The sequence below is a fragment of the Lactuca serriola genome, chromosome 2, assembly GCF_051521515.1.
Source record: "Lactuca serriola cultivar US96UC23 chromosome 2, Lser_US96UC23_V15, whole genome shotgun sequence".
Classification (NCBI taxonomy): domain Eukaryota; kingdom Viridiplantae; phylum Streptophyta; class Magnoliopsida; order Asterales; family Asteraceae; genus Lactuca; species Lactuca serriola.
In genome coordinates this window covers 236,598,342-236,609,210 of record NC_136409.1, presented here as the reverse complement: position 1 = coordinate 236,609,210, position 10,869 = coordinate 236,598,342, and the positions used below count along the sequence as shown (strand labels likewise).

Sequence of the window (10,869 nt, the reverse complement as noted above, 5' to 3'; positions counted from 1 at the left end):
CTCTTTTCCTTTCTCCTTCTTCTTTTTTCCCTTCTTCTTCCCAACAGTTGGTAACTGCCCTTTGCAAGTCCTGGCATTGTGTCCTTTGTTGTTACATTTGGTACATGTAACAGTTTTTTGTGCTCTAGAAACTGTATTCCCTTTGATCATATCCTCTTTTTCTGTAGCTGACTTCCTTCTTTTCTTTTTTGGTCTTCCTATTGGGACACGGTGTTTTGGAGGCAACAAAGTAGTTGGACAAGGTGACTTAATCCACATTCTTCTACTATTTATCGGATCCACTTTGAAAGAGTACATGTTCCTCCGGGTTGATAGCCAATAACATTCATGAACAAAGGTTTCTGGAATACCAATTGCACCATTATTTCTCCTCATGTCCCAGATTGCAGATACAACATGTTTTCATGGCATTCCAGTTATTTCCCACTTCTTGCATGAACAAGTTCGTTGATTCACATTCACTACACACTGATCTTGCCAAGGTCCACTCACTTGGTACTTCCCATTTCCACAAAATGATGTTGTATACTCCTCTGCCTAATCTTTGATCTTTTGCAATAGCTTGGCAGCTGTTGGAGTCAAAGGGCCTGTTGCTTTGTCAATTTCTTTTTCAACATTCACAATCCTCTTCATGATGTACTCCCGGATGAACTCTAAGCAATTGATAATTGGTGTGTCACGTCCGTCTATTATTTTGCTATTAAAGCACTCGCATATGTTGTTTATCACAATATCAGAATGTGCTCTCCCTATTAATTAATAGAATACATGTATAATTGGTTAGAAAACATTAGAGTATACAACAATAGTTATCATACATTATAATATATAACATGGTCAAACCTGTAAAATGAGAACGTGCCCAATGTTGAGGTGGTATTTGTTTAAGCCACTCATAACATTCTTGGTTTAGTTTTCTAACTTCTTCCATTTCTTTTTCAAACTCTTGCACAATATATGTTGTTGAACAATTCTAAAGCAGTTCTTTAAACTTATCCCCTCTCCAACGTGACCTCATATTTTCGTGTATGTGGCGAACACAATAACGGTGCTCTGCACAAGGAAATAAATCTGCGATGGTAGAACTTAAACCCTACAAGACAGATACATTATGTCAATGATTTCTTTTCCTTTAGATATTAGTATTCAAAACACAAGAAAATAACCTTTTGCCTGTCTGATATAAATGTAAAATTTGAATTTGAAGCCAACCCTAGGTCATCACCCAAGTGAGTTAAAAACCATGTCCAAGAGTTCAATGTCTCAGCTTCAACCACAACATATGCTAAAGGATATATTCCATTATTCCCATCTAAAGCCCGTGCAATACAAACCAATAAATAAAAGTAAAAAATAAATCAAAATATATGGTTCAACCACAACATAAGAGAAAATGTACCACAGCAGATAAAATTTGACCATGGAAAGGTCCTTTCATGAAAGCCCCGTCTACCCCAAGAAAATCCCTCTTCCCTACTGAAAATCCTTGCTTCAAAGCACCAAGGCACACGTACACGCGTCTGAAGGTTCTTGTCTCAACATCAGGATTTGGTTCACTTTCGACATCAAGCTTGATAGTGGTGTCTGGGTTTTGAGTCTGCACTTCTAACAAATAATCTTGTAAGATCTTGTACTGAGTGGCATAATCACCCTTGATAATTTTTAAGGCTGCTTCTCTTGCCCTAAAGGCTTTCATCTTAGAAATATCTACTTTGTAGATACGTTGAAGTTGTTCCCTTAAAGCCTTGACTGGAATTTTTGGGTTTGCTTCCACCAGTTGTAGAATTTGCTTTGAAAGAAACTTGTAATCACAAGCCCTAACCTTTCTTGTTTGAAGACATTTATGTTCACTAACATATGTTTTAACTGTCCAATCCTTGTCACGTTTCCACTTACTGGCTAAAAGAACCCAAGGACACTTACCTTCTTCATTGACTACTTCTTGACCGGTCCCACCACCTAGGCTTGTTATGGTTCCCCTGCATACAACCCTTACTCTGTTTTTATCATTCTTCTCAAAATCCAACTCCCTTCCTGTATCTATTGCATGTTGGTTAACCCTATCTTTAAACTCCTTTGACGAATTAAATTTCTGATATAAATAGAAAGGCTCACTGACTTGGGCGTTTTCGTTCTCATGCGCCCTTCTAATAGCTTTAATCTTTTTGTTTCTTTCTCCTTCTATCCCATCATCCGATGAAGAGTCGGACAAAAAAAGTTCCATATCTATAACTTCAAGGTCTGCTTCATTCCCATCTTCTGTAACTACATGATTCTTTCTTTTAGAAGCACCTCCAATCCACTCAACATCTGGGTCAACATTCAAGTGGAATTCTCTCATGTCAACTTCAACATCATCAATGATATTGTCTTCGTCCACAAGAAAGTCACCATCTTGACTCTCACTATCATCACCACTGTTGATCTCATCACCACTGCTATTATCATCACTACTATGTTCAATTTCAGTTTCCATGATGTTTGCATTATCACTTACCGTGTCCACCTTGTCAATCGAAGGCTCATTTCTAGTAGGTGAAACAGGAGGGTTGTTTCTATTAGGCTCAAATGTCAACACATCATTAGGCTCAAATTGTGTATCATGCCATTCCAAAAACAATCTTTTTGGGGTACAATCAATCTCAACTATACGTACCTTAGATGGGTTTGGTGACATCGAGTATGTGTGTAATTTCGTTTGCCCGTGCTCTGTATACACCTCGATTAGCTTATGCTGGCCAACATATTTTGCTAAATGCCTTACATCATCATCTGAAGCTAAAGCAAACAAGCCAAAATCCAAATCGCACAATGGCCTTCGAAAATGATAGTACATCTCCACATGTAGATTTTCATCGATATACCCAAGTTTCACCATCATGTCATCAATATCGTGAACACAGAAAGTCTCGATGTCTATTAACTCAATGTAATGTCTCTTTCCGTTTACATACTTCCTTCCAGGAAAATCAGTAAACTTTCCACCATGGTTTAATAGCATGTAAAACATGGTCGGATGATCACCTATTAAGGAAATGCCCCAAAAATTTTGATTAACATTTGATTAGGGTTGTATGATTTCACGAAGCAAATGCAAATAAAAACGAGATTAGGGACTAGGCGGACTTACCATATTGAAGACGAACTTCTGCTTCACTGATTATCCGTCCTCGTGCTTCACTTAAATTCCAAACCGGCATTGTTGATTATTTGGAAGAGCATACAAAGTTTTAGCTAGCGACTAGGGTTTTCGTTTGAGAGAAGAAAGGGAATTCGTCTGACAAGTGTGTGTTTGTGTGTGTTTTGGTTTGACGATGATCGGAATCGTAAAACCATCCGTCTTCTAAATGGCGCTAATATATTGTAGGGTTGAAAGGACAAAAATGCCCCCAACGTGCCACTCACGTGAGTAGTTCCTAACCCCAAATAAGACAGAAAGTTAACTAAGGGACTAGGCGGGTAACGAAATAAAGTTATAGGGATGGTCCGAGTTAAAAATTCTTTCCAGGGACGAAGCGTGCAAGTAAGAGCAAACCATAGGGACCAACCATGTAATTTTCTCTTAAAAAAACCAATTAGGATCCAACTAAACCCAAAAATATTGATGGCTTTTTTAATGTAGAACCGATCTTAAAGACACTATTGGTGTAACACAAGTTTAAAAATTCAAAACTATTTTAGCAATTTATATTTTATACTTGGTTATCTAAAATTTTGGGTTGACAATCATATGTTTTTTTTTGTGTTCTACAAACTAGCTGAACAGTTAGTTCTTAGTTACTATAAGCTATCCATAAAAACAAAAATTCTTAAAATTTAATTATCTACAAAATTAATACAATGACGATAGCTAAAATTTAAAACGTGATACATGCATTAAAAAGTCTTGTTGTAAAGGTAACAACAGTTTTCCATGGGTAAGCTACAGGAAGAAAACATTATGCATTAACTGAGCAGATACTGCAGTTATCCATTTGTTGTAAACCTAACACAAGCATCATCTATCTGATTCAAAATATAATTCATAACACAAATACAATTTTCCATATCTACAATTGATGTGAGCTAACACAGCCTACAACAAATGTTGGAATTTGTGAGGTGAAATTCAATATAGATCTAAGGACTCAAGCACCCTGCGAGCTTGGATGTGAAGAGCTGTGAGTCTTTGGTCTGGATCAAGTGTGGATCCAAACTGGCTTGCAGCCCAAATCAATGATGCAGATTTCTCTCCCAACAGACGCCTTACATCATCATGTATCCCTGCCATTGGTGCTCCTTCCCTCCCATTTACATGCCCAATCAGCAACAATAGGAACTCCCCACATTTCAGCCTGTAACAACACACATAACTTTAATCCTCAAAAAACAATATCATATATTATATATATGACAATTGACAAGCATACCTCAAATTCTCATCTATTTGCTTGTCTCCTATAATCAACGCAACTTCCTCAATGCCATTGCATTCCTCAAAATCCTGGTAGAATCGTTATATGAACTTATTACGATTGCTAAACCATCTATCTCAACTCTCAAGATAACATACCATTTGATTTACAGATGAGTCCAGCATTATTGAGATAAGAGCATCTAAGCATGCACCTTGCTCAAGTACTCCCCTTGTTGCTAATATGTTCATCAACACCTGCATGTGATGGAATATTGGAATAAGAAAAGCTTCATGTGTTTTGTATCATTATTAAAGGTTCATGAGATTCCACCTGAATTGCCTTGAACTGATGGGCTAAAACAGTGCTCTCTTTGTGGAGCAGACAACATCCTTCCAAGACTCTTAGTGCTAGTGAAACTTCAGCATCAGTTGAAGGACTTTTTATCTTCAAGGGTTCAACACTGAAGATGTGATCCAAATTGCTCACTATCTGATCCTCACATTCTTGTAATGAGTATTGAAACAGAACTGGGACCACTACGGAGGATCAAAATAACACAAGACAGATTTTTAGTTACATTTTATCATACATTATACATACCACTGTAAACCAATCAAAATAACCATATCAGATGATATCAAAGCCCAAATTCATCCCAGGTCAACAAACAAGTAGGGAAAATGGATTTTTTTTAATTGATTTAATTCCATTTTGGTTCCTTCCATCCTATCGATGACAGCTAGTATAGCAGATCGACATAAAAATCATTCAAGGTCAACTAACCAGATCATAAAAATAAGTAATTTTGGTAAACAAAGGAAATGGTTCTAACAGACGTGAAACAAGATAGGAAATAACTAGTAGTTGTCAAGCATGAACTAAAAATACAAACTCTAAACAGATTTTTTATTTCCAATGTCCTGATTTGAATATATATAATCCGTATGATAAAATATGCGCTGGTAAAGTGGCATAGAGTACCTTGGAGATCGGGAATCGTTTGGGTGTGGCAGAAAAGATTGATGGTGGAATCAGAGGCCGCAACAGATCGAAGGAATTTGAGGATGTTGCGAAGGCCATGTAGTCGAAGGAACGAGAAATCGGAGCGTGCATCACGGAGTCCGGTTCGTAGTGCGAGAGTTACCTCTCTGTAGAGTCTCTGATCGTCGAGTGAGCTCACAAGATCAGTCACCGGCGACGTCGTTTCCGACAGTTTATCACCACTCTGGGTTTCCGATTTCGGTGCCTCGTTCCAAAACGCCTTCTTCAGGTACATCTCTCTCCGTCTCTCTCGCTCTAGTCTCTCGGACCGACACAACACAGCTATGGCCTATGGGTATTTGAAATTCATGGGCTTAAACATGGGCCTTCTAATGGTTTTACTTTATTAAGCACAATTGGATAACATTTTCCACAAATAAAATAAAATATGTTTTATTTTTCTTGTACAAAACATCTTATATGAATGAATCAAAATTTTAAATAGAAAAACCACTTCTTTAGTTAAATACATCCTTAACGTTGCTAAGTTAACTTTCAAATTTCAAAAAAAGGCCTTATGCGTATGTGTTCGACCCCTATTATATTCAGGGCCGTTCCAAACATATTTTGGGCCCAGGACGAGAGAAAAAAATAGGTCCTTAAAAAACACAAATGTTATCAAGTTTTTTATAATAAATCAATAATTAAAAGAAAAATTATTTGTATTATCTTCTAAATATAACAATTTCCATAAAAAATTTGGGTCCCTTTAAAAGATGGGCCCTGGACGGTCGCCCCTATCGTCCACCTTCTAGGACGGGCCTGATTATATTATGAATACCGGTGGAAATATTTAAGATAAGCCATTAAAAATATTGTCACAGTTTGTTTTTTATTATACAGCAAATGTGATAATATTATAGCCTTAGCATTTGACTTTAAATTATAAAATGCTATATTAGCTTTCTTTTAATTTGTGAATGATAAGATTTAATGAATTTTTTTTTTTTTTTGATAATTTTGTCTTGTAACCTAACCTAATACAGTAAAATAAAAGGAAGGGACGGGAGGGGAGGGGAGGGGTAACAAATGTACTTAAGCCCTAAACTGAGTCCAACACCGGTAAAAATTAAATTAGGGCGCCAATTGATTTCCATTCGCAGATTTTCCCGCGAACTCTATTCCATATATACACACACAGTCACCTCTCTCTATATCTTTCTATTACATCTACATTCATTCACCTCTTCGAAAACGATGGTGTCTGGGCCGAGAGCGGTTGCTAGACGGAGGACCCAAGCTACGAATTCCAACAAATCTTCTTCCAGGGAAAGATCGAATGCAAAGAATAAAGATGACAACGACTACGGCGACACAAAATGTGAGGAATGTGGGTCAGGTGACTATGGATCGGAGCTACTATTGTGCGACCAGTGTGACCGAGGGTTTCACTTATTCTGCCTCAGACCTATTCTTGCTTCTGTTCCGATCGGCTCCTGGTTCTGTCGTTCTTGTTCCACCAATCGGAAGACCATTTCAAGTATGTCTTTTTTCCTTTTTAATTTCAGTTGACCTGCATTTTGTCGCATTGCATGTTATGGCTTAGGTTTAAGATATTTCGGCTTTACAGCTAAAGGGGTTTTTCTGTTGTAAAGTAATGAACTAATTCATAGATGCTGATTCATCCAATGCTCAATTTTATACTGGTAGCTAGAAATGCGAAGATCCCCAATTAAACCCTAGATCTAAGGACTTTGCCCCAGCTGTCTAATTCAAATACTTTACAGTAATAAATGTAATTACATCCCGTGGAATTCTTCTCATACACCGAGGCAATTGATTCGCTTGATTATGTGAATGATAATCCAGGTAGCCGATAGGGTAAAATCTCATGATAAATTCTTGACTAGGAACAACCCCTAATTTCTAGGATACAAGCCTTTGAATTATATGCATTGCTGTATGTGTACATCATGTTTAGTCCAGTAGTGATTGGTTCACCTTTAACAATGTCATTTCTTGTTCTGTACCCAGGGTTCCCGTTGGTTCAAACAAAAATCATTGATTTTTTCCGCATCCAAAGGTCCTCTACATCAGGTGAAGAATTTTGTCAAGGTAGATAAGAGAGATCATTTATTCATGTTGTTTATGTTTTATTGCTTGATTAGTGAAAAAGATTGGTAAGATTTGTTTTGTTATATGATTGTAGATATAGGCAAGAAAAGGAGGCGAAAAAGTTGCTTAATTGCATCAAAGAAGAAAAGGAGGCTGTTACCATATAGTCCAAGTGAGGATCCTGCAAGAAGACTAGAACAAATGGCATCGCTAGCGACAGCACTGACAGCTACAGGAGCTGAGTTCAGTAATGAGCTCACATATATTCATGGCATGGCTCCTAGGTCAGCTAATCGTCCTGCTTTTGAGAAAGAAGGGATGCAGGTTTTATCAAGAGAAGACACTGAGGCGTTGAATCTGTGCAAGAGCATGATGAGGAAAGGAGAATGCCCTCCACTTATGGTTGTTTTTGATCCTGTGGAAGGGTAAGTGGGTGGTTTTTTTTTTGTGCTTAAACCTTTCATGAGGCAGGCGATTAATATATTATGTTATTGTTGCAGTTTCACTGTAGAAGCTGATAAATGTATCAAAGACTGGACAATAATCACTGAATATGTTGGAGATGTTGATTACTTAAAAAGCAGGGAGAATGATGATGGAGACAGCATCATGACTCTTATTTCTGCTGCTCATCCTTCAAAAAGTCTTGTCATTTGTCCTGACAAGCGCAGCAATATTGCTCGATTCATCAATGGCATTAACAATCACACCATGTAGGCTCTATTTGCCTTGTGATATATTTATTAATAGGGAATTTTAAAATTTGTGCAAATGTATTTGTATTTTATTGTTTGGTTCTGTTTACAGAGAGGGGAGAAGGAAGCAGAATTTGAAGTGTGTGCGATATGATGTGGATGGTGAGGCGAGGGTGTTGCTGGTAGCTAACAGGGATATATCAAAGGGAGAAAGACTCTACTATGACTACAATGCATATGAACATGAGTACCCCACTCAGCATTTTGTATGACCCTTAACCACTGGTTTTTATTTGTAACCTTTTTGGAATTTTGAAATCCTTCAAATGTACAAGCAAAGCATATTGCTTATTTAAACAATACAGAATGCTTTCAACTTTTTGGCATGCTACATTGCTACTCATATTGCTTTTTGCTAGTAATTTGTTCCTTTGAATTGCTTTAAACATTATGCTGTTAGGATCAGCACTGCTTTGAAGCTGTTGATGTCAGCACCTGATTTTTGTTTTTAACACAAACTCATTGTGTAATACTATTAATTATCAAATACACACTAAAGATTTTGTAATTGTCTTCTTTGGTTTACTTTAAATTAGTTTTACACAAAAGTTTGGCTTATGGCATACATTCTTTGGATTACTACTTTAGTACTTTTATCTCTAGTGTCAACTGTTTTTTTTTTGACATTTTGCTCTAGCCTCTAGCGGCATTTAAGAAAGATTAATCTTTTGTTGAGGCCATTGCCAATTGCCGTGTTGCATTGATATGAGGCATAATTAGGATTTCATCATTAAAAGAAATTGATTAGGAAAATGCATGCAGCCGTAACACAATAGGATAACCAGATATGTTTTATTGATGTCTGTTTCTTTTCCTATTATCAATTGTACAATTTAAGTGTGGAATGCATAAAAGATTTATGTATAGATAACGTGGTGGATACAAAATGTATGAGAATTATTAAATGATCATTCTACCTTTTCATTTACAAATAAAAAAGTTATCAGCCGGTATCAGTAGTTTCATTTCATCAACAAATTCACCAATACGGTGTAGTAACCAAAAACCTGACACCAAATTATACCTGCCAATTGATACATAATATGATCAACAACACGAGTTTATGAGTTTTAAAAACTTGTGTTTTGTGTTTATTCGTGTTAAACACTTGACTAGGGGCGATTTGGGTTGTATACTGGTTGGTGCATTGACCTGTATAACTAAACGGGTTAGACAAGTTGATGTTTTCAAACTACCAACCGTATCCCGTCAACCCACGACACAAATAATTATATGGGTTGTATACAGGTTGGTGCATTCTGCACTGTCAACCTGTTACCCGTCAACCCGCACACAATATTATTGCCACCCCTACACTTGACAAGCTCTGATAACCCTTTTTAGAAAGTAATGTGGATAACTTACGAAACCACAAGCACACAAAAACACAAATTTTATATAGTTTGATCAAGGTGACTTACGTTTACAGACAGGAAGGAAGTATTCTTATTCATAGAGTTCCCAAATAGAGATTACAAGTACAACCAACAGAAATTCGCCTACCCATTAAGGATACATGATACAAAGAACAAGACAAAATTAATGACTTAGTAGGCACCCTTATTTATAGACTAAAGATCAGACCTAAAACTATAATGGGCCAAGCCCATCAATCTTAGGTCCATGAAAGGTGTTAGTCAATTACAAGCTGCATTCTGCAACGCAACTGCTTCTACAACCTTCAACCATGAGAGACATTGCATGGCTGTTCAATGTCACCTACATCCTGCCCGTAGACAAATGTCACCTTGACCGAACCTTTAACTATGCACATGATAGCAAATCATATGCCATTATCAATGCATAAAGTTTCATGATGATGCACCAGGTGCCATTGAGTGGTATACATCATCACTTGGTTGCACATCCTGTGCATGACACTGTTGGATTAGTGTCTAAGTCCAAAACTATTTATGTACGTACTTGACCCGATGGTGCATGGTCCTTTTGGGTTGCCTTCACGAAAGCAACTTGATAGGATGAATTATGGAGAGAAAGGATTAAATATGATTTATTAATATATTATGGGAATAATATATTAAAGGAGAAATCATATTGTTTAATTAATATTAGTCAATAATTAATTGGTAATTAGTTTTGTGACTAAAAGAGATTAATTAAACTTAAGGGACTGGAATTGTAATTATAAGATAATTGCAATTTGGGCCATGGATTGTCTTAAATCAAGAGGTGGACGAATTCTTATGGGAAGCCCATAAGGAAATCGTCCAAGGGCTTGATTAAAGGAGTCTATGGGTTGCTTAGGGCTTAAGCAACCAAATTAGGGTTTATTTGTTAGATAACCCTAATAGCCTCACTATATATAGAACCCTTAAGGCTCAAAAACGTGGGGAACTTCTTTTCTAGGGTTAGAACACGTTTTGGGCAACCTCCATCCTCTCTCCTCTTCATCCTCTTGCTTATGGTGTTTGTGAACCATTAGAGGAGTGACACTTGTGACTCTAAGCCTTCCAAAGTCAATTCAAGGAGGAATTGGGATTGTTATTGCTACATAACAATCAAGGTAATATCATAAACCTAATTATATGTTAATATTGATTTCCATATGCTAGAATTAGGGTTTATAGTTTTGGATTCAAAGCATGTACAATAGAGAAACC

The 10,869-nt window shown here is 36.9% G+C and overlaps 2 protein-coding genes across 3 annotated transcripts; one reads left to right on the top strand and one right to left on the bottom strand.

The window, feature by feature from the left end:
• Window positions 1-3,851: 3,851 nt before the first annotated feature.
• ISI1 (binding protein) lies at window positions 3,852-5,725 on the bottom strand. The gene is made up of 5 exons (XM_079027443.1): window positions 5,379-5,725; window positions 4,728-4,933; window positions 4,553-4,651; window positions 4,410-4,483; window positions 3,852-4,334 (listed from the first exon to the last, which is right to left on the bottom strand). Exons 1-5 carry the CDS (start codon window positions 5,671-5,673, stop codon window positions 4,109-4,111), a joined length of 900 nt encoding a protein of 299 aa, XP_078883569.1. The 5' UTR covers window positions 5,674-5,725; the 3' UTR covers window positions 3,852-4,108.
• Window positions 5,726-6,515: 790 nt separating this feature from the next.
• On the top strand, window positions 6,516-8,591 carry ATXR6 (TRITHORAX-RELATED PROTEIN 6). 2 transcript variants are annotated; one of them, XM_079027442.1, is made up of 5 exons: window positions 6,516-6,918; window positions 7,413-7,475; window positions 7,588-7,918; window positions 7,994-8,206; window positions 8,301-8,591. In XM_079027442.1, the coding sequence occupies exons 1-5, from the start codon at window positions 6,636-6,638 to the stop codon at window positions 8,458-8,460; spliced, it is 1,050 nt and encodes a 349-aa protein (XP_078883568.1). In that variant the 5' UTR covers window positions 6,516-6,635; the 3' UTR covers window positions 8,461-8,591. The 2 variants fall into 2 exon arrangements, with proteins under 2 accessions (XP_078883568.1, XP_078883567.1); XM_079027441.1 differs by having other exon boundaries at window positions 6,520-6,918; window positions 7,413-7,493.
• Window positions 8,592-10,869: the final 2,278 nt, after the last annotated feature.